Genomic DNA, 24,400 nt, shown 5'->3' with positions numbered 1-24,400 from the left:
GTTCTCCAGGCTTCCAACCACAAGTACCCCGGCCGACCCTGCCGACGCCACCTCGTCCGGCAGCCAGTAACAGATGTTTTACCTGCGGCAATGAGGGACATTTTGCAAGGGACTGCCCCAGGAGCAAGACTCAACAGCAAGGCCAGAACCCCATGGCAGCCAGAGGAAGAAGGCCCAAGGTACAAGTCCGACAAGGCCGACTCAACTACACCAGCCTGACCGAACTTTCCGAAGGTGCGTCAGTAATGACGGGTACTTTTCTTGTTTTAAAACAAGCTGTTGTGGTGTTGTTTGATTCGGGAGCCTCCCATAGCTTTATCGGGAGTAAGGCAAGGGAAAGGTGTGGGCTAAGTGTAGGTCACACCAAGGAACCCTATGTGATCGCCACTCCTGGAGGAAGGATAACGTCGGATCAGGTCGTTATTCTGGTACCTCTCCAGCTAGGCCCCACCCTCTTCAAGGAAAACCTTATCATCCTTGACCTCGAAGGCCTAGACATCATCCTTGGCATGGATTGGATGACCCGACATCATGTTGTTTTAGATACCTCAGCCCGATCTCTTTCCATCAGCTCGCCCTCTCATGGCAGTGCTATCCTATCCTTGACCCACCCTGAGTCTTTGACCCCTTGTGCTTTTTCTCTCTTGGGAACCCGTTTAGAAGACCTCCCTGTTATCTGTGAGTACCCAGATGTGTTTCCAGAGGACTTGCCAGGCATGCCACCTGACAGAGAAGTGGAGTTTTCTATAGAGTTAGTTCCTGGCACAGCTCCAATATCTAAGAGACCTTATCGGATGCCACCCGCTGAGTTAGCAGAGTTGAAGACCCAGTTGCATGACCTATTGGAAAAGGGTTTCATTCGACCCAGTACGTCATCTTGGGGGTGCCCCGCCCTGTTTGTGAAGAAGAAAGACGGCAGTTTACGGATGTGTGTGGATTACCGACCCCTCAATGCGGTAACAGTCAAGAATAAGTACCCACTACCCCGCATTGATGTTTTGTTCGATCAGTTAACCGGAGCAAAAGTGTTCTCCAAGATCGATCTTCGTTCTGGTTATCACCAAATCAAGATTCGACCTTGTGACGTGCCCAAAACAGCTTTCTCTACCAGATATGGATTGTATGAGTACCTAGTCATGTCCTTTGGACTCACCAATGCACCCGCTTACTTCATGTACCTTATGAACTCGGTGTTCATGCCCGAGCTGGACAAGTTTGTAGTGGTGTTCATTGATGACATCCTAGTGTACTCAAAAGACAAGGAAGAGCATGCCAACCACCTCCATATAGTTCTTCAGCGACTGAGAGATCACCAGCTTTATGCAAAGTTTTCCAAGTGTGAGTTCTGGTTGGATAGTGTCAAGTTCTTGGGACACACTATCTCCGCGAACGGTATTGCCGTAGATCCCAGTAAGGTGCAAGAGGTCATGGAATGGAAGTCTCCTGTCTCGGTGCACCAGATCCGGAGTTTCCTCGGACTGGCAGGATACTATCGGCGTTTTATACCGGATTTCTCCAAGATAGCCAAGCCGATAACCGAGTTGTTAAAGAAAGAGGCCAAGTTTGTGTGGGACGCCAAGTGCGAAGAAGCCTTCAAAACCTTGAAGCACTTGTTAACCACCGCCCCAGTTTTGGCTCAGCCCGACCCCTCTAGGTCGTATGACGTATACTGTGACGCCTCTGGCACTGGGCTCGGATGTGTTCTTATGCAAGACAGCCGAGTCATTGCCTATGCCTCACGTGCGTTGCGACCTCATGAGCTGAACTACCCGACACACGACCTTGAGTTGGCAGCAGTGATACATGCCTTGAAGATATGGAGGCACTACTTAATGGGAGCTCACTGCAACATCTACACCGACCACAAGAGCCTCAAGTACATCTTCACGCAAGCCGACCTCAACATGCGTCAGAGAAGATGGCTGGAGTTAATAAAGGATTACGACTTGGACGTGCACTATCATCCTGGCAAGGCCAATGTGGTGGCCGATGCCCTCAGTCGAAAACCCCGTTGCAACTGCTTGTTGTCAGCAGCCTTCACCAACACCTTGTGTCACGAGATGGGAAAGCTAAGTCTAGAGTTTGTTCCCCATGGAACCCTTGATCACCTCACCCTTGATTCAGTTTTGGAGGACCGGATTCGGTCAGCACAAACAAAGGATGAAGAAGTGAAACGGATCATCAGTAAGATCTCGGTAAAGGACGAAGGGTATAAAATTTTCCGGCAGGACCAAACAGGAGGTGTGTACTATGGAAATCGACTAGTAGTGCCCGCCGACCCCGAGTTAAAGAGGCAAATCCTGGATGAAGCTCATCTTTCCAAGTTCTCCATCCACCCTGGCAGCAACAAGATGTACCATGATCTTCGTCAAACCTTTTGGTGGAGTGGGATGAAACCGGAGATAGCTCGTTATGTTTCAGAATGCGACACTTGTCGACGTGTCAAGGCCAGTCACTTGAAGGTAGCAGGAACCTTGCAGCCGCTACCTATTCCCTCTTGGAAATGGGAAGACATCAGCATGGATTTCATAGTTGGGTTACCCCTTACAACTCAACGGTATGATTCTATCTGGGTTATAGTGGACCGCCTGACCAAGACAGCACACTTCTTGCCTGTTCGTACCACCTACACCATCAAGCAATATGCAGAGTTATACCTCGACCGTATCGTTTCTCTACACGGTGTACCCAAGACCATAGTTTCAGACAGAGGAGTTCAGTTTGTGGCACGATTTTGGGAGCAACTACAAGCATCCATGGGCACCAAGCTCATTCGAAGCTCAACGTACCATCCCCAAACCGATGGCCAAACCGAGAGAGTCAACCAGATCCTTGAAGACATGTTAAGAGCTTGTGTCATTCACTATGACAAGAACTGGGACAAGTGCCTGGCCTTAGCAGAGTTCTCCTACAATAACAGCTACCAAGCCAGTTTGAAGATGGCACCGTTTGAGGCCCTGTACGGCCGAAGATGCCGAACACCCTTGAACTGGTCCCAACCAGGAGAGAGACAGGTTTATGGCCCTAACTTAGTGGCAGAAGCCGAAGAGCAAGTAAGAGTAATTCAGGCAAATCTTAAGACTGCCCAATCTCGACAGAAGAGTTACTCTGACCAACGGAGAAGACCCCTGCAGTTCAACCTTGGTGACCATGTGTACCTTAGAGTCTCCCCAACCAAAGGAGTGCAATGGTTTGGAATAAAGGGCAAGTTAGCTCCCCGTTACATCGGCCCTTATGAGATTGTGGAGATCTGTGGACCCGTCGCTTACAGGATCCAACTCCCAGAGCAGCTGTCAGCCATACATAATGTTTTCCATGTGTCTCAGTTGAAGAAATGTGTCCGAGTTCCAGCAGAAATCCTAGAACAAGAACAGCTTCAAGTAGAACCTGACCTGACCTACACCGAGTACCCAGATCGAGTTCTTGACCAGAAGGAAAGGCACACCCGACACCACATGGTAAAGATGTACAAGATCCTCTGGAGAAATCACACCGAAGATGAAGCAACATGGGAGACGGAAGAATATCTGAACAAGCGTTTTCCAGGTTTTCTACCCCATCAAGGAGGTAAGAACAGCACACCCTTGATCTTGAATCTCGGGACGAGATTCTTTTTAAGGGGGGTAGGCTGTAACGACCGACCCCTAATCTTTCCCGGTTAGGTTTGATCTCAGCCCTTAACCTCCGTCAGTTGTTCTGCTGATCATTTTCAAGTGCTCAGTTTCCGCCAGTTCCGACCCCTGGGATCCGACCCCTGCTGCTTCGATCCTTTTCCCGACCCTGGCGAGTTAAGCCATCTGTCGGATCCTGTCAAATCTTCCTCACCCGTCCGATCTTTTCCCCGGTGGACCCGTGAGATCCTTTTCCAGATCCCCCGCGTCAGCCGCACTCGAGTTGCATGGCTGCCTCAGAGCCTTCCTGCCGCGTGGCTCGCCTTCTCCGACGCCACCGCTCAGATTTGTCTCTGGCAAGCGACCGAGTGGGTTCCCGCGCCCTCTTCCCCAATAGCAGCGGAAGCCCTCTGCGCCCCTTTCTGCAGAGCCTCGCTCCCCGCGCCCATCATCACGATACCAGATCTCGGCCCCGGAGACCGATGTCGCCCGTCTTTTCCGTCCTTTCCAGCAACAGTTGCGCCGCCCGGTCGTCGCTACACGACGATTCCTCCACCGCCAACCCCGATCGCGGCCGCGACAGTCCCTTTCCCCGCTCTGTCAGACGCCGCCCGACAATCTGTTGTTCCGCGCTCTCCCCCGCGCCGCGTCCGCTTGTTCTCCCACCTGTGCGCCCTCGATCCTAGCGCCATTTAACCGGTCGCTTCTATCACCTCTTCCGCACGGCGACGCCCGCTTTCCGCCAAATCTCAACTACCGGTCTACCCGCGCCTACGCCGCCCTGACGGAGTAGCGCAATGATCGCTGGCGTCACCCCCGGAGCTCTGCTGCACCGCCCGGTTTGCTCAATCGCCGCCACGGCAGAGCACTCCATTGCTTCTCCCCGGCCTTCGCGCCGCTTCCCTTCTCTCTCTCCGCGACGCTTCCGTTCCTCTGCTCCCGCAGCTATAAAAAGGAATGCCCCGTCGCCGGAGTCCCCTCCGCTTTTGTTGCCCTTAGTTTCAGCTAGCTCCCTGCTCAAGCTCCTAGCGCCCTCCGCCCAACCTTGAGAAGTTCATCTCCCAGTTCCTTTTCAGTTCATCCAAGTCACCAGCAGCGTGCCTCTTGTGCTGCGCAAGAGCTCTCTTACGATCTGCAAGAAGCACCGCCGCCGGAGCACCGCCAGCTTTAGTCCCTGCTCAAAGCTTTAGTTCCGTGCCCAAGTCTGCCTCTTCCCGACCCCAAGCTTTCCTTTCAGGAAGAAGGTGAGTGCCGACCCTAAGTCCGCCTCGACCGACCCCTCCTATCCGCCCGACCCCAGTTCCGCCTCGTCCGACCCTGTCTGTTTGCCGACCTTTGTCTGCCTCGCCCGAGGGTCTGGCTGTGATCCTTTCTTCAACTTAAGGGTGTAAGTGTAAAACGTGGGAACCCTTCAGCGCCTACGTCTGAGGATCCCAGTTATCACACCCTCTAGTTCGAGGATCGGACCACTCGTTTCTTCCCTACCCTTACCTGTTGATCATCATCAGCTCTCTCCAACCGCCTCCCACTCCTGCTCTTTGTCGCAAGTTTCTGGGCTCAGGAGAGCCAGTGTTGCTGTCGACTTAAACGTTTAAGCTAACCTTTGCATTGCATCCGTGTAGAGCTGCATCTCGCTGACGGCTTCTACGAGCTGCACCCGGCGCCCGAAGAAGAAGCTGTAGCCGAGTTTCCGCCCGCTGAAGTCGAAGCCGCCCCCGAAGTCGAGCAGTTTCCGCCCCCTTTGTTTGCAGGCAAGCCCCGGTTGCATGGAAACCCTGTGTGTTCTTGTCAAACTTGCACATGCCTTCTGAATAGCATGTTTGTGCATTTACGTTTAGGAGTTGTGTGAAACCCTAGATGCATGACTCAGTCACCCATGATCTGAACACTAGCTGTTGGACCGAGTAGCTGCATTGCTTAAATAGGAAACGGTAAAAGCCGAGTGATCTCCTGTCACTCGCGAGTTGTAGGAGTTGCATGTGTTACTCTCCTGTTACAACTATAAGGACGATGGACGGGGCAGGGTTTGGTAACTCTTTGGTGGTCGGATGATGGCCCCGTCTGTCTATGAAAACTTACTAAGGCCCGACAGTGGTGGTGTTCGTGATCAAGTGTTTGAAAGTACTAGCCTCATACTTAGTATGGGATGAGGAAGCCTAGTACCTGATTGAACCTAGACGTGAGCGGTCGCCCCATTGTTCTTGGAACGGAGTTTCCCCTGCTGGTTGTCGCACGTGGTGGCAAAGCGTGGTCACAGGACGGCAGAGGTCGGGTCTATGGAACCTTGCACCAAAGGAAATGGGCCCGACACGGGTTAGGGGATCGATGGGGAAGGCCGACACAGGAAGCGACCTCCGGGTGCGCGGATGTCGTGGGGCTAGGTTCACCATGCATGGTTAAAGAACTCGAATCGATTCGTCTGCCTCTCACAGCTTGAGACTTCTTGATCGCTATGTCACCCTGAGTAAATGAGGAATCTGATGATGGCAATGTTGTTGTTTTATATACACACTTGTTGGCTCGATGTTTGCTCAGAATAGGTTGCACAACCTAGACTGGTAAGTAAATCTAGAACCGGAGCTAAAACTTGAAAATAGGTTATTTAGCGCTGTTGGCAAAACAAACCCCTCAGCCAAAAGCCTTGCATGTCTGGTTGGGAGAATAGTTGGCTCCTCCCCGGTTAAGTCTTGTTGAGCTTAGTAGCTCAGCCTTGTTGTGGCTCCTGTTTTTCAGGTGAAGTTGCAGCTTCCGACCCCTCCTCTGTTGGTGCTTGGCCGCCCCAGCTCCCGCCAGGCTGGACGGTCGAGTGGGACCCCTCCTCGGACGGCGAGGAGAGGACTCAGTGATGTTCTGGCTGGCCTCGCCCGGATGTCCGACCCCGACGAAGTCTTCCGCTAGTGTTTTCCTGTTGTTTTCGTTATAAAACTCTGATGTTAAATTTTCATGACCGAACTCTTGAGTAAGACTGGTTAAACTCAGTGGACTTGTTGTATTCTCTGTAACCGCTCACCTTCGGGTGGGTTTGCTGAACGCGATCCTGTTTAAGTGGTTAAATCGGATGAAATCCGACGGCACTTCGTATTAACTCGGTTTAGGCAGGAGTGTCGCATGTTAGGCGACTCAACCCTGTTTAATCAAGCTAATCCGAGGTGGTTCCGCCACACTCCGCCCCGCCGCTCTCCACTCCTCCGCCACAGATATGCTCCTCCGCCACTCCACTCCCCACCACTGCTCCTCACCTTGCCCCACCGCTGCTCCTCACCACCGGTGAGGCAGAGGGGGGAGGGGAGGGGAGGCAAGGAAGGGGGCGGCCGACACAAGGAGGAAGAGGAAGGATCAAGAGAGATATAGGGAGAGAGGAGACAGAAGGGGGAGGCGGAGAGGATAGAGATAGGGGAGACAGATGGGAAAGGAAGGATAAAGGGAGGGCCGGGGTGCAAAAAGTTCTAAGTTTTACGATCGATGTGTCGGGAAGCCCTCCAGTACTTGTTAGAGGCTCCAACCGGTACTAGAGGTAGAGGGTGACACCTGGTGCCGGATGGAGCCCCCATCCGGTACCAGAGGGCCTCCGGGGACTCCCAAAATTGTATAAAGTTAACATTAGTACCGGGTATAAATGTGACCGGTACAAATGCTAGGGACGAGAGGTCAAATTTCAAGTAGTGCAGATTGCTTGAATGCAGCTTGGACTTGTTCAGCGTGCCCCTGCTGAACAGCGGAGGATCACCGGCAATGGTGAATATGACAGATAAGCCAACACAGGGCACGCTGCGGCAGCTGCACTGACGAATCACCGATCTTGAACCTCTGCTCACAGAATGGTATGAAGGGCTTAATTGAAAACATAAAGGAAACAAAATATCAACGCCCTGATGCCCATATTATCGGGCTGGTAAGTTATACTATATTCCTGGAGTAACACAATGACAAGCGATTCATCATATCATGAAGAATATATGCCTCAGCATCATGCATTATTCTGTTAAATGTTAATAGCTAGTAAACGCTTTGCACATCTTACTATTACTAATTGAAGGCTCCTTTTGAAGCCTCCAAGTGAAGCCACCTAGGTGGACACTATAGAAAAAGAAAGAAATCCTAGAAATTCTCACAAAAAAGCAAAATATCCGACCATCGATCGATAGATTCAAATCATCATAGCCATTAAATCTATCATGTTTTCTAAAAAATTACCCACCTATACCATTATGAAAATAGCATAAAGTAACCCCCTAAATCTATATATAAATTACCCACCTCTGCCATTATATAAAATAAACTAAAGTAACCCCCTAATCTTCATCAAAATTACCCACTTATGCCATTATAAACAATATTTAAAATAATACCCTAATTTGCAACCAAATTGCCCACCGCTATTTTAAAGTAACCTGTTAAATTTGCATCTATATTACCCACACATGCCATTATTAAAAATAACATGATAACCCTACGTTTGAATCAAATAACCTTAATTAAAATATACAACAATATATGATTCTAAATCGTCTATATCTTGCACTATTGGTATATGATATAATAATTAAGGTCTATACACATAATGTGTCACCATTTATAAAGATATAGAGGAAGTGATGAGAATATAGATTTCTATGTTAAAATTGTATCACAAACTTAGGGTTCATTAAACAAATTCAAGCGCATACCTGTGATACAAAGTGAAAAGTTAAAGATTATAAATGTGGATTAAACTATTATAAAGTAATTACTAACTAAAATCTATCATAATTGGATGAAGATAATAAGTATATATCTATTGTGTTTGAATATTTAACAAACGAGAGGTAGCTTATGGTAATATTTTTTAGCAATGTAGTCCCATTTTTTTTCCATTGGAGACTCCGCATTAGTTCCCATGAGACAAGCTAGACAAAAAGAGAAATTCTCATAAAAATCAAAAACATCAAACACCAATCATGTAAACTCTAATAATCATAGCCATTGATCTATTATATTTTCTAAAAAGTTACCCACCACTATTATTGTGAAAATATTCAAAAATGAGCTCTAAACTTATATCTAAATTACCGAGCTCAGCTATTATAAAAAATAATCTAAAGTACTCCCATAATCTTCATCCAATTTACTAATACATACCATTATAAAGCATAATTAAAATGTCATTCTAAAATTTTATCTATATTACCCATGTAAGTTTTTATTAAAAATAACCTAAATTAAACATCTAAATCTTAATCTAATTATCTTCATGTGCATCATACATAAATGTCAAAAATAAACTAATATATGATTCTAAATTACCTATTTATTTCATTATTAATATAAAAATACTAAGTTAAAGTATATTCACATGTTGAGTGTCACCATTTAGACCATTTATAAATGTATGTGAGGAATCGATGAAAAATATTGATTTGTACGCTAAACATTATGTATGGAGGATTGGAGGTGCGATATAAAATGGAAAAAGTATGAATATGGATGAAAAGGTGCAAAGAGTAATTATTAATTAAAAATCAATCACAATTGGACAAAGATAGGTACATATCTATATAAGTATTATGTCGACATATTGAAAAAATTAAGAGAGTAGTAGGTAATCAATTTTGATTATTAGCTAGAAGTTTAATTTCTAAATAATTTTTAAATACAATAGCTTCTAAAAAATTAACCCGTGCGGGAGCACGGGTTGATGGACTAGTGAAAAACTAAAGGTAGTTGAAGTACGGTTACACAATGTTGCAACCTGTGACATTACTATTATGCTGTAACTTGTGACACCCTACCAAAACATACAAAGATATTCCTGACAATGCATCTAATTAACAAAGAGTCTTTCCATTTTCTATGGAACGTTTCCTCTTGGCAGGTCTACGTTTTAACTCTCGCACCTCACAAGTAACATAATATCTATAGTAGGGCGGTATTGGAGAAATCCATGCAAGGAACTCCAATTTCCCAAGAGCCGTAACACTTCCATACATCACATCTTCTAATCTTATCTTTGGAAAATCCTCTTGTGAAGAGATTTGATGCTCACAATAAAATATAAGATCTTCAAAAGGTGTAGCCAATCTCCCAAGATGGACAGGTTTATTCTGGTTAGTCAGATGAGATGGATGAACACCGAATTTGGACACACGCTTCTCTACGAGCCCTCTCCAGAAGGCTAGAACCTTGCACCAAAAGTGGATGTCAAAATTGTCCCTTAGCAGACGAGCGACCATGTTCGCAGCAATGATGCCTCTGTCCAACATATTGGCTATCTCCATCGCCACATGCACAAACCTCGGGTGCATCCTGGGATCTATGCTTCCAAATGTAACTGTCTTGAAGAAATACCAGAACGCTTCACCGGACAGATGCTTCAAATTTAGAGCATGTGTTGTTGCAAACTTCGTGATCTTGGCAGATCGGCTTGCAATTATGATTTTACTGGTGCTTGGAATTCGCTGTTTACAAGAAGAATATAACACATTCCATGCATCTTCATTAAGATCACCAACTAAGTCAACAACAACTAGCCATCCCCTATCTTTATTCGAGTTCGATGTGCGATTTTGTTGTCTTGTTGCACATCCTCTGAATATAGAGAGGTTATCATCTGTAAAATCATGGTCGCGCAAGAACAAGATTTCTGAGAAATGATCACGAACCCTTTCATTCTTGCAAACATGAGCAACAAGGGTGCTCTTGCCAACTTTGCCAGGGCCAACAATTGGCAGGACGTCCAGTTCTTCAGAACCATGACGCTGTGTGTGCAACAGGAAGTTGATCACAAGTTCAGAGTCCATCTGGCGGCCAAACATGCAGTTGCTCAGCTGGAGATGCATGCTATAAGGCTGGCAGTTCAGGCGAGGATAGCTCAGCAGGATCACAACCAACTCTTTCACATCAAGGACCATAGAACTCAAATTCTCAAGGGCCTCTTGCAATTGTTCTAAGAGCAGCGTCTTTCTATTGGAAGAACCAATTCCTTTCAGAGAACTTACTTTAGAGAGAGATAGAGAATGACTCACAACCTGATCTTTGGCGTCCTCCACACCATGATATTGGTATCTGAAGGTGTCGAGCATGTAACAGCCCTGGTGCATGGCATTCCTCAGCATGTCCAGCTGCTGGAGCATAGCTTGGTTTGTGATGTGCCGTCCTGTGGCCTCGTCGATGATTACCTGAGCCCTGAGGAGAGCCCTTTTCAGTCTGTCCTCGACCTCCAGCACCTTCGGCTTGGAGCTTCTGCTGATGAAGAAATTTATGAATCTAGAGGCCAGCTCACCCAGGACAGCAGAAAGAAAACTCTCCATTAGGGATCTCTCCTCAGGAAGATAACCCAGCAGGCGGTGGAGAGAACGAAAGGGAGCTTTGGAGCAACAACATGAGATGTCTATTACTTAAGACTCTGAGGGATCAGGGAGTTATTAAATGCAAGTGAGAGCGAGCGAGAGAGTGATTACTAGTTCAAGTTCAAGACATGCAGAAGATCGGTCCAATACAATAGTCCATGCACGGGTTGTTTCATCTCTGACCCTTGGAACTTCTTTTTCCATAGACTGATTCACATTTCCTATCTATCATTGTCAAGCAATAGCACTACCAGCTGAGAAAGGTACGGATCTTGACCCAGAGGCCACAGGCATCACCAACTACTGCATAGCTACCCTGAAACATGTGGTTCGTAATCTCCATGAATTCCTTGTTCCCCCCTTTTCTAGTCTTGTTCAAATTTAAGGAGAGACTTTGTCAAACAAACTATTCATGTATGCCTTCACATAATGAAATGCACACCCTGGTCATCGTTTCTTCATTGTAGAGTAACTTCCTGTAGGAGTGCAGTGTTCAGAAGGAACTTACCACAACCACCATGTCATGTATATGCCACAGCATTCAAATACTTCAGAAGGAACTTACCACAACCGCCATATCATATTTTGATCGACAAGTGCTCAAAAGTTAAAAGTTGGGATGCGTGTTCCTACTACTGTATCTTTTCCCTTCATCGTTCTAAACAGGCCGAGCCATTATCTTTCGAAGCTAAGCTGTACAAGCCAAAGAAGTTTAGTAAAACAACATACCTCAGTTAACTGAAACATTAATTTCGTTACCAGCCTACCAGGTAACAACTGTGCAGATTGTGAGTTAAAGGTTAGGTGCGGACCATATATATATACACAAAGTGTTTGCTGGCCTTCTAATTAATATTCAATTAATTACTCTGTGACACCCGACCCAATTTGGTTGGTCCAGTGTAGCCTACGAGCGCAGGTGCGTATGTTTAATACCACCTTGTTAGTTGAGCAAGGGTGGAGCCAACTTATAAGCCTTTCTCAACTAGCCATAACATCTTCGGGTTAACCCTTTTACACGAAGCGATGACGAAAGTGTAAGTAGGGTGCTATGTGTACGCGTGCCCGCCCCTCGAAAAAGCTGGGTGGTGTGGCTTTGGAGGACGGTGTGTTACTTGAAAAGCTCCATGAGCTTGCTCCCATGGTGGATGGCGACTCGGCCGGCCAAAATAGGTGGCGCTCTAGCCAGCTATGGTGAGGGGGAAGCAGCGCGATGGATAGAGGAGGTCAAGGGGAGATTGAGGATGCGCTCACCGGCGGTGGAGGACGATGGCAACGATCGGAATTTGGGGGTGGCGGCAGCTCGGGCTCCACGCGGTGGCACCGTTCCAACAGCGAGCTAACAACGACGAACGGCGGTGGGAGTGCGGCTGGATCTCGCGGAGCTCGTCCTGGTGCTCCTCGACGACGAATCGGGCGAGTGGAAACTGGCGGAGGCACTTGGCTCAGCGAAGCTCCTCTCGGCGGCAGCGATGGGAACTGGTAGCAGGGAGTCGCAGCACTGGGGCAGGGAGTCACAGCGCTGGGGCACAGCGCACAAGACGCGCCCTAGCATGCATGGCACGCACACCGAGACTCAGCCGCGGCCATGGTTGGCTTGGCCTGGGAGCCACAGCCACGAGCCCCAATGAGCTTTCATGAGCTAGAGCGGGCCTGTAGCTTGGCTGGTCGAAGCGGGTCGGGCCCAAGGCTCGGCCCGTTGGAAAAGGATTGGTTATTTTCAGAAATCGATTTCCCGTGTAAATAAAAATCTAGATAATTTATTTAAGCCATGAAAAATACTTTGAAAATCCCAAAAAATCCGAGAAAAAATACCAGAGATAGGTTGGGACACGAGGAGTCCAAATAAAATACTTAGTGCTCATGAAAAGAATTCTAGAACCATCCAAAAATTGGATTTAGCTCTAGGAAAAGGAGAATAAATTCCAGAAAAAGCTGAAAAATTCTCAGAAGGGTTTGGACAATGTCTAAATGCATTTTTGAAACTTTTGCACTCATGAAAATACCAAGATGCATCAACATGAATGCACAGACATAGAACAACATTATTAAATTTCGAAAAACAAACAATTATTTTTCATATACGAAATTTCCTGTAAAGAAAACTAAATGTTGAATTTTTTTAAAAATTATGGGATTTTTTTTTCTTTTTAATCACATACTGAAATTCGAAAATTTCAGGGTGTGACATATATACTCTCTCCAGAAACATCAAATAAGTGACTTTCTGGACATCAACATGATCTCCAAAATGCAACTTTGACTCATTTTTTTTTTTGCTGTGTTATACTTGCGAGCAGGAAAAAATTATACGACTATTGTAAAACATAAAATATTTTTTTACATCACATCTCAAGGTGTCAAGTATCTAATAGCCGTGGAACATGGCTTCAATTCCCTCAGCACTTTCAGATGTGGAAGCATAGTTTGATATGTGATATGCAAGCTAGAGTACATCATGACACCGGGATTTGCGAACAATAAGCTGTTGAATGGCGTGGAATGCCTGTGAGCTGAGTGAATACTACAACAATAACAACTAATAAATTAAGAGTAGTACATGTTCCATCTGAGAGATTACTTCTTCAAATCATGGAAAAAGGTCAATCCACTCCAGTAGTCCACGCACACGATCGATGTTTGATGTTTGACATTTGGGTCTCCTTTGGACCCAATTGTTCTGAGTGACTTTCTCCCACGTTGCTCTAAAAATAACACCGGAATCTGAGAACAGATTTGGGCTATACGTACAGATGTTTGGGGAAGCAAGGGGAGCTTCTCCACGTAGCGTTTCTGGAAAAGCTTAAGCTCCCCAAACAGGACATTATACACACATACACATTGCACAGGAAACGGCCCATGCGCACGCCAGCCGATGGAACCAGAAAAGCAGTTGACATGGGCATTCTTTTTTTTTTTTGACAGTGGAAACGTTACATCTTTTTTCGATCGGAAAATGCATCAAACCATGATTATTAGAGGAAGTATATACATGATCCAAAAACATATAATCAAGACATCATAAAACACTAACGTATACACTAGAAAAACAACAGAAAAAAAGAAGGAAAAAAACAAATCTTAAATTTGCGTAAGGGCTAAACAGACACTTGTAACACCAGATAACCTGATCCAAAGTTGATTAACCGACGTTTATTATTGTTTACCAAGAAATTAAGAAAAAGCAGCGCAGCCCCATGTATGTATGCAGACGCAGTCGGCACGATCTTCTCTAGCAATAACTAGGTGCGCTGCAGGTCGGAGCAGAACAATTAGAAGAGGAAAAAGAAGCAATCATGTTAGAAGCAGCTGATGCATCAGCAGCAGCAGAATACGACATGGCGGAAGCGTAGCCATTAGCGCCAATAGCCGCGCCGGAAGAACTTTTAGGTCTCGCCTTCCGCCGCTCCCTCTGGGCATGGGTCGTCTCCTCAGAGCCGGAAGCTCTCGCGTTCCGGCGCTCCGCCCTCTGGGCAGGGGTCTCCTCCGAGCTGTCGCCGCAGAGGAGGACGGCGAGCGAGATGACCCAGACGGAGAGTAGGGCCACGCCAAGTATCGGCCCGAAGCCGGCCGCGGACGCAACACCACCGGCGGCGGCGGCGAGAGCTCTCGGCATCGCGTGAACACTAGCTAACAACGCGCAAGTATAGAGACTAGCTAGCTAGATAGAGAGGTGAAGAAGGCAGAAATATATGCAAGGCGGCTGGACGTACAGCATGGGCAGAACTAGCCTAGTATATATAATACGTACGCAATAGGAATATAACACAATGCAAAGATCCCCATAGCTTTTCTTTCTGGGAGGAATCATCGTTGGTAGCTAGCTCTCTTTCACACTAGGCCAGAAAACGTTTTTGCTGGCAGCTAAAACAGGTTTGTGCTGGACGATGTGGGACGGGATGGGCAGAACTAGCCGGGAAGAATTATACACTATTGTAAAACTACTTTTCAAGACAGTGACATTTCAAGGTGTCAAGTATCTAACAGCCTTAAGAACATGCATGGCTTCCATCAGCGCTTTCAGATGTGGGATCGGAGCATATATAGTTTGATTTGTGATATGCAAGATAGAGTATATCATGACACCGGGATTTGCGAACAATAAGCTGTTGAATGGCGTGGAATGCCTGTGAGTGAATACTACAAAAATAATGACTAATGAATTAAGAATAGTACATGCATGTTCCATCTGAGAGATACTTGTTCGCATCATGCAAAAGGGTCAGTCCACTCGAGTAGTCCACGCACGATGTTTGACATTTGGGTCTTCTTTGGACCCAATTGTTCTGAGTGACTTTCTCCCACGTTGCTCTAGAAATAACACCGGAATTTGAGAACGGATTTGGGCTATGCAGACTTTTGGGAAACTAGGTTAGTCAACGAAAAATATTTAAAACGACCAGAAAAGGAGAGGGATATGTATTAAGAATAGGAGTACCCTGCTCTAGACAGATTACTTGTTCAAAACATGCAAAAGGTCAGTTTTTCACTCCAGTAATCCACGCACGCGATGTTAGACGTTTGGGGCTCATTTCGCCTTCACCTTATTGTTCTTACTGACTTTCTTTCTCCCTTGCTGCTCTAGAATGCTACTGTTGGAGTATAAGTGAATTGTCCATCTCTCCCCATCAGTTTAAGCTTTTGGGTTGAACGGACTAGTGCATGCAACTTAATAATATGATATCAGGGTCAGAGGTCTCAAGTTTGAATCCTAACGAGCGCAATCTATACCTATTTATAAAGTGCGGACCGCTTCTGCCCACTTTTTTGGTTTGTTCCAACTTAATCTTGTTGATATGTGGACCTAATTATTAATTAGTACGACATGTGGGTCCTTGGATGCCGCCACCCTCTTCTGGTGCACGGCGGCGAGCAAGCTAAGCTCTTTTGGCGCGAGATCCTCAGCCCTGCGTTCGTCCGTCGCATCTGCAGAGCGCCGGACGGCGTCGTGCCGCCGACCTACTCGAGCAGGAGTACGAGGCCGTGACATCCCGCGGTGGGCTTGTCGTCCTGGGGCCTAGCGATTCCGACATGTGCGTGTACGAGCCGCCGACGGCATCGGCTGCTCCTTCCTGCTACTCGCCGCTGACCTGGCCGGTCTCCACCAAGCCCGCTCATGCGCAAGGTGCATCCGTGTGCAGACCGTGTCGTCGGACGCGGGGGGCGAGTGGAGCCCGGTGATCGTCGCTAGGGCTCCGCGTCTGCCGCGTTGCCCTGGCCTCGACGGGGGACCACTACGACGTCGCGGTCGTCCTTGGTGGCGTGGTCTACTGGCTCTTGCATGATTACGTCCTCACCTACGACGTCAGCACGGCGACGGTGGGGAGGATAAAGTTCCCCGGCGATTGCAAGGTCACCCGCCGCTAAAAGGTGCGGCCTAGGATCGACGCCTGACGGAGATCTGCGCCTGTTTGGCCCCGTCCGCGGGTTCACGTTATCCTTGTGGGTAATGTCGGGAGAGGGCTGTTGGTCGCCGCGCGTTGAGATAGACATATGGCACCCAAGTTGCGGTCGCTATCGGGCCCGTGGGAGGAGGAGGAGGACGGCGTTGAGCTGCAGAGCATCGGGGATCAGATGATGAGCAGCGTCACGCTGCTTCGACTGCGGAATATGCTCTTTGTGCTCAACATGGAGACGACAGAGATATGGAAGATTGCTGCTGGGAATTATTTGTTCGGTCTTCCGTATGCTTCCAACACTGACAGATCATGTCATCGTGGCGCATGTGTTGGCGAAAACATGCATGGAACCCCTTAATTCCCTGTATCCCCTGTACCCATGTACCCTCTCCTTCCCTACCATGATCCCATCTCGTGCCGGTCTGTCGCAGCCGTGCCACGAGGAGCGCGCACCCTGTGTTCATGGGCACGCCTTTCTTCGCTAGGCGCACCACCGTGCACCCCACGCCCCCGCCACCAGAGCCTGGAGGCCCCGGGCTATAGACACCCTCCTTCCCCCGCGGTTCTTTGCCCCGACATCACCCACGGCTCATTGTCCTGCTCTTCGCCGGAGCCGCCTTCCCGGAGCTACGTCCCTCCGAGCTCTTGCGCGTTAGGCTCGGGCCGATCGGCCATGGTGCCGCGACGCTCTCTGCGAGCTCCCGTGCGTTCCGAGGCGGAGGAGTTGGGTCCGACGCCACCGTCATCACGTCCCAGCACGGACCCCGCTCATCCCTCTGTTCCTTCCCATGTGCGCTGGCAAGAAGGGCCTAAAGCTAGGGGCGGGCCTACGGATGTGTTTGGTTGGGCTATGGCTTTTGGAAAAGCTGTTGTGAGCTGTGGGCTGTGAAAGAGCAGCTGTGAGAAAGCAATTGAGTTGTGGGAAAAGTAGAAGACCGTTTGGTTAGAGCAGCTGTGAAACTGCAGGCTATGTAACAAATACATGTAATACCCCTAAAGGTCCGTGGGTGTGTTTATATGCAAATTGCTCTTATAAAATAATGTGTTCACTAATTCGCATGTAAACGACTATTTTAGAAAGAAAAAAAAATAAATTTTATATGTTCTTCATCCGTCAAAGTAATTAGGCTATTTATAACAATATCCATCAAAAAATTTGTCACAACGCACCATCCACGTGCTTTGCAAAAGACCACACACCATTGACATGAATACATGAAGGACTCAGAGAGAATTACAGTAGTACCATACCACCACGACGCAACATAGCCTGGAACAGATCGAGAGCAGATCAACAACTACTAGAAACTGAAAATGATAGCTATTAGTAGTGACACGAAGGAACAACACGACCGAGCAACTGATGATTTGTTACAGGATGCTCGACGCTTGGGATTGAGGAGGAATCACCATCCATGGGCTAGCTGCTACTATACTAGCTAGCTTTTCATCTTCCTCCTCTAATGACAACATCGTTGATGCTCTTGGACCCTCCATTCACGCTGCCTGGAGGACCTCCCCTCGACCTGATCTCAACATGCTGAAAAATGAGCAACAACAATCGTTATATGCATATCAAAAAGCTTAAGCTATACACGAAATATGAGTTATATGTGAAGGAAATAAAAAAGAAGAAATGACCAAATCGGTCAGTTAACCCGGCAACATCTCGAGCAAGAGATTAGACTAGAGATGGACCTGAGATGCCACCGATTTTGGCTCCGCCGCACCATCTGAAGAAACATAGCAAGAGTGCAAGACACAGATCAGGAAGCATCATCAGCAGATGTGTCCAGTACACACACACCTAGATGTTCGATCTGTTGCCAGTTCAAGGACGGAGTCAGGGCGCTTACCGGCGTCCTTGTGGGCGCGGCCCCAGCTGGTGATGCGGCTGAAGAGGTCGAAGAACTTGTCCTTGAGCTGCATGGCGAGCTTGGCCATGGCAGTCTCACCGGTGGAGAGCTAACTGCTGTAGAAGAAGGGGCTCGGTGTGAGCTACGACTGATGACCTCACTGAAAAGGGATTCAAACCTCGGAGGTTGCGGCCGGTGGGATGCGACGGCCGACGGAGGGCGGCGGCTGGGGCTGGCGAGCGGCGGCCGGGGGAGGCGAGCGGCGGCCGTCCGGGGGCGGGGTGCGGCGGGCGGCTGGGTCGGCGTGCAGCGGACTCGCGACCGGGAGAAATAGATGGGGGAGAAAAAAAACAACCGTTACCACCGGTGGTAGACGGGTAATTTTTTACCCCAAAAGCACTTAAAAGTAAGGGAGGAGATGCTTTTAGTTTTGTACTAGAGCAAAAATAGGTTTTGGGCAAAAGCACGTATAACTTTTAAACCCTTTGGTTGGCTTTTGGCTAAGCAAGTTAGAAAGCCCAACCAAAAACACCCTACATGTATTCAATGTATTCTACTGAATACCCATTATTTTTGCAAGAAAATTTTATGTATATAGTGTATTTTTCTATGTATATGTATAAAAAAATAAAAATAAACAAGCTAACATTCAATCCAAACAAAAAAAGAAGCTCACCTGGACACCTAACTAATCCTCTCTCTTCTCTCTTCCTCACTGTTGGCCCAATTCCTCGCAAAGCCCAATTGACCCATTCGGGCATTCCCCCACTACATCACAGCCACACACATAGAGAGTGCTCATTTCTCAATCGATTCTAACGTAACTCCTATGGCCGCCAGCGGCAGGGAGGCCGGAGGCGGTGGCGTGCCCTTCACCCAGCAACTTGGCGACAACAGCGGGACGGTGAGGCTGTCAGGGGAATCCAACACTATTGCAAGGGTCAACGAGCAGGCATGCCTCACTACAAGAAAAAACCCCTCTAGATATGTTTTCTTTGCTATATTTTTGAAAGCATATCTACATCTTAAGCGGTTCCAGTACTAGAAACGTTTGTTGACACGTTATCAAGAAAATGTATCTAAAGCGAGATCTTACATGGGCTGGATCATGCAAAGTCTCAACCCATTAAAATAATCCTACAGATTAGTCCCTCACATTGTCTCTCGTGTAAAAAAACTGCACGATCTCTCTCTCTCCCATCCTCCTCAACGTCGCTGCCCGTTTTCGAAATCTGGAGAGGGGCAACGTCCGGTGGCCCCCAGCTCCCGCTCCCCTCTGCCGGTGCCCCCGCCGGCTCCCTTCCCCGCCACTGGCACCCTTCCCTGCCAACGACCGCCGCCTTGGCGTCCAGCTGCAGATGATCACCACCGACTTCCAGAGGGTGTTCAAGGTTCATGACAAGCTCTACATCGGCCTCTCGGGGCTCGCCACCAATGCCCAGACGTTGTGGGTCTCTTGGATTCTCGATGTGGTTTGGTTTGGGCACCTCCTTTCGGGGCAGGGTGGTGGGGTGTACTTGGTTTAGGGTTTGGGTTTAATGCGTGTGGTTGTGTCATGCTGTGCGTAGGTATCAGAGGCTGGTGTTCAGGCACAAGCTGTACCAGCTGAGAGAGGAGAGGGACATGAAGCCGAGACCTTTGCGAGCCTTGTTTCGGCCCTCCTCTACGAGAAAAGGGTAGAACTAGCAATTCGTTGATAGATTCAATTGTAGGCATAGTAGAATCAAATAATGAATAAGACATTATAGATGGGTTAAAATATGATCTATACCTCACCGGAACCTTCTGCCACGGCAACATTTTGCTGGGGCTTGAGCTCTTCATTGCCACCGGTGTACGTTATGGGAAGGTTGGAGCTACCCTTTTCATCGGTGTACGTTATGGGAAGGTTGGAGCTACTACCACCAGCAATAATCCGCTCCATTAGATACCTTCTAGCCTCGTCATCTGCCATCTCAACTACTTTGTACATGAAATCATAAAACAACCATGAAAAAAAATTATAAGAATATCCATGAAATTTCAACTAATTTCTAAGCATTTCTACGAAATTTCTACTAATTTGTAAGAATTTCTACCAAATTTATAGTAAATGTACTAATTTTTGAAATATACTAAATGTACTAAATTTCAACTAATTTCTAAGCATTTCTACCAAAATTTCAACTAATTTCTAAGTATTTCTACCAAATTTCAACTAATTTCTAAGCATTTCTACCAAAATTATACTAAATGTATACAAAATTTTAATAAGAATTAATTTATACTAAATAATAATAGTATAAATCTAGTAACGTAATAAAAATTATATTGAATGTATACAATATCGCGCGTGAACGGAGGCGGGGGCGACGGCCGGGACTCGCGCTAGCTCCCGAGGTGGCGATGAGGATGGCGACGACGGGGGAGGTGGCGATGAGGCGGCCGGCGACGGGGACGAAGGCCGTGGCGATGGGGACGGCTACAACGGGGGGAGGCGATGCCAGCACGCGATGAGGCGGCGACGGGGACAGAGGGGCCGGTGAAGATGATGATGGCGGTGACAGAGACGGAGGAGGCTGGTGAAGAGCATGGCGGCAGCGACGAGGGAGGCGAAACGGGCGGGACGAGCGGAACGAGGATGATGACAGTGAAAAAATGCTAAGCGTTGGGCGTGGGGGGTGGGTAGAAGACTGTTGTAACTTTTATACAACCCCCTTTTTATCCCGGTTTGTAGCTGCAACCGGGACTAAAGGGCATTTTATCTCGGTTGGAATTAGTAATCGGGATAAAAGGCCCCCTCTTTTATCCCGGTTTTTGCTCACCCGAGAGATAAAAGCCCCCCTATCTCGGTTGCCCACCCTTTTATCCCGGTTTATGCTCACCCGAGATAAAAGGCCACCATTTATCCCGGTTAGAAAGTGGAACCGGGATAAATGGGTAGTTTCAAGCGCGAATCGAAAAGTACCCTTTTATCCCGGTTCCACTTTCTAACCGGGATAAATGGGGAGCCTTCTCCCATTTTTCATCTCCCGCCTGTTTTTTGGAAATGGATTTTATTTATGTTTTTAGTGGATTTCAGGAAGAAAAAATAAAAAATTTACATATTTTAAACATGCAAAAATATATTAAATTAGCAAGTTTGTTTACAATAAGTTTGAATGAGTCATAAATTCTATACTATTTCTTTTTGCTTCTATAATTATTCAATTGAATAATTTCACCATGCAAAAATTTCAATTGATGTATGTGGTTAACTAATTTTAACACACAAACTCATATAAGTTTTTGACTGGTTTGTTAAAGAAAAAATAAGAACTTTACATATTTCGACCATGCAAATATATATTAAATTAGCAAGTAGTGTGAATTAATGTCAGCCCATGCTCCACTTAAGGTATGAGGAATGTTATTCTTGTTTTAATCAAGGTTCATGCCTCGCTTGGTGAAGATGTTTCATGATTCATTTGGTTAAGTTAAGGGTGTTTCCTATCTATTCTCTAACGATAAGATAAATTTTGTAAGGATAAAACAAATTTTGTAAAGATAAGACAACACAAATTTTGTAAGGATAAGACAACACAAAGCTTAGAGAGAACCACTTCTGATAATAATTCAAATACATAAGAAAAAGTAAGTACTTAAGTTCATACAACATTACTTGTCTTAGAGAGAAGTTCAATTACATAAGACAAATGTTACATCCATGGATCCCACTGGCCTAGTCCGGCTTGCTTATGAAGATATAGACCATAACTGATGTCCCTAATCTTAAAGTCTAGAACGTGATCAATATAATTTAGAGCATGAACTAGTGCACTCTCTAGCGATTTATAATGATATCCATTTGGACAACCATAAATCTCAAACAATGGTGTGTCCGTCGCTTCAGATGCCTTGTAGAAAGAGATCTTAGTCTGGTAATCCAACGTTGTGTCTATATCCCAACCTTTCCACGACTTGCTCTAGAATCGCTTCAAAGCTTATTGCCGCAAAGGTTCGATTATAGACATCCTAAAAGAAGAGAATAACATTATCATGAAATTTAAAAGATGTAATGTAATTAAAGATAAAAGGATGATTAGATCCATACCATGTCATGTAGATTCAGATTACATAGCCTCTCAGCCGTCGTAATCACACTACTGATTCCCTGCTCAAGCGCCTTTATTTTAAAATACGAGTAGTCTGGCACCCTGTAACCATGACGCTTTAGTTGTCGCAGGCATGCCGCCACAGCGGTCATTTCATATTTTGTCGTATCTGTGGATAGTTGACCCGATGCATCAATTGCAACCATCGGCTTGGGCTGTACTCTTGGTGCTCCTCGAATGGGTATTTGAAAAGAGATGCGCAGGCATCTAATTGGAGCAACTACATCTTGTCGCACTCTAGGAGTGGTACCACCTAGCTCTGTGACAACTTGTCTAAGCATTGTATGTAAGTAGAATTAGGAATTATTCATGTGTAGTACAAAACCAATTAGAAGAAACAAATAACATTACTATGCTCGGAAGTGGTCTGTTGCTTGGATCGCCTTTTGGTAGGACGATACCGGGAGTGGGGAAGTGAACTCCTGCAGGACATGATACCTCGAGGATAGGTACATTTCTATATGACATTCCTGCAGGACGTGCAAGTTGAACAAATGTACGGATTTGAAAAACCATATTGAATTTGACAAGATAAACCATCTAGATAAACTCTCCATATTGAATTTAACAAGATAAACCATATTGAATTTGACAAGATAAACTCTCCATGATATCACTCACATTGTACCTTAAAATCCATCACAAGATAAACTCTCCATGATATCACAAGATAAACTCTCCATAATTTCTATGAAAAATTCTAGCAAATAAACTATATATACATCACCATTCTACACATTAAGCAAACTATCCATCACCATTCTACACATCAAGCAAACTATATATATCCATCACCATTCTACATATCAAGAAAGCTATATATATCCATCACCATTCTACACATCAAGCAAGCTATATATATCCATCACCATTCTACACATCAAGCAAGCTATATATCACCATTCTACACATCAAGCAAACTATCCATCTCTATCAAGCAAACAAATCCTCTTCAATCTCTCTCTCTTTCTAACAAAGAAAACTCAATTTTCTCCCTCTCTCTATATATAAAGCATAAAACAAAGCATAACAACAATAAATGAGTGGACGATGAAGTAGCTAACCTTCACAACACCTTGGATGACCGAAATCCCTATAGAAATGAGGAAAAAAAATTTGGCAGGACCTCCCCTAGGATTTCTTCGGCGCCAGGAGGTGAAGCGTCTTTGTGGAGTGGCTCGGGCTGGAGGAGGAAGAAAGGCCTCTACCTTCGTTTTTAATGGTGGGATGAGTTTTTATCCCAGTTTAAAAGACCCCCTTTTGTCCCGGTTTAAGTTTACTCCTGGTTCTATCCTCCAACCGGGACAAAAGATCCAGCCTTTTATTACCAACCGGGAGTAAATCTTTTGTCCCAGTTGGTAACTCCAACCGGGACAAAAGGCTGGATCTTTTATCCCGGTTTGAGGCTCCAACCGGGATAAAAGGGTGACGCCATCGGTGCCCAGAAACTAGCCGTTACAACCGGGATAAAAGGGTGGCCTTAAGTCCCGGTTGCAAACAAGAACTGGTAGTAAAGGTGCGCCCATTCCAGCCTACCGTGACGCACCCCCTTTTCTCCCAGACCTAAATTAAACCGGGACTAAAGGGGGAGGATCGAAAGTCAGTTCTCTACTAGTGAAGGCGTATTCCCTCAAGAGGTCGGCCGACCCGGTATGATCTTAACTACATGGATTTGGCATTCCTATTTTCCTTTTGTGTGTCCCTAACGAATTTTGTTGATTGACCAGAGCCACGAGTTTGAGTTCTTTTGCCCGGCACCACCTCCTAGAGGGGCCGAGCAACAACGACCCAAGGTCCACCCGATCACCGAGTCCACCAGCCGCCTGCCGCCCTTGATTGGGAGTCGGACTCCTCCATTGGGTCGGACTAGGATGTGTCAGATGAAAAAATGCCTCTGTACTATTGGAGTAGAGGTACTTGTTTTGCTGTCAGATACAAATGTCTGCTTCACTTTAGTTAGTCTTACTTGTCAAGTATTTATGTTCAAAGATCCATATTTTCATGCTAGAACAGGTACAAGGAGAAGGCTATGTAAAAGCCTACCAGGCTACTAGCACAATATTTTCATATGTATAA

The 24,400-nt window shown here is 46.5% G+C and overlaps 1 protein-coding gene and 1 long non-coding RNA gene across 2 annotated transcripts; both read right to left on the bottom strand.

Annotated features, from left to right (window-relative positions):
* Positions 1-9,308: 9,308 nt before the first annotated feature.
* Positions 9,309-11,562, bottom strand: LOC117845804 (putative disease resistance RPP13-like protein 1). Its single transcript, XM_072291743.1, has one exon. It carries the CDS (start codon positions 10,895-10,897, stop codon positions 9,416-9,418), a length of 1,482 nt encoding a protein of 493 aa, XP_072147844.1. The 5' UTR covers positions 10,898-11,562; the 3' UTR covers positions 9,309-9,415.
* A 5,887-nt stretch (positions 11,563-17,449) lies between these two features.
* Positions 17,450-18,476, bottom strand: LOC117845701 (uncharacterized). Its single transcript, XR_004638118.2, has 3 exons — positions 18,192-18,476; positions 18,034-18,068; positions 17,450-17,875 (listed from the first exon to the last, which is right to left on the bottom strand). It is a non-coding gene; the product is annotated as an uncharacterized lncRNA (long non-coding RNA).
* Positions 18,477-24,400: the final 5,924 nt, after the last annotated feature.

The sequence above is a fragment of the Setaria viridis genome, chromosome 2 (assembly GCF_005286985.2).
Source record: "Setaria viridis chromosome 2, Setaria_viridis_v4.0, whole genome shotgun sequence".
In the NCBI taxonomy this organism is placed as follows: Eukaryota; Viridiplantae; Streptophyta; class Magnoliopsida; order Poales; family Poaceae; genus Setaria; species Setaria viridis.
Note: the sequence above shows the minus strand (reverse complement) of the source record. Positions and strands in the feature narration are given on the sequence as shown.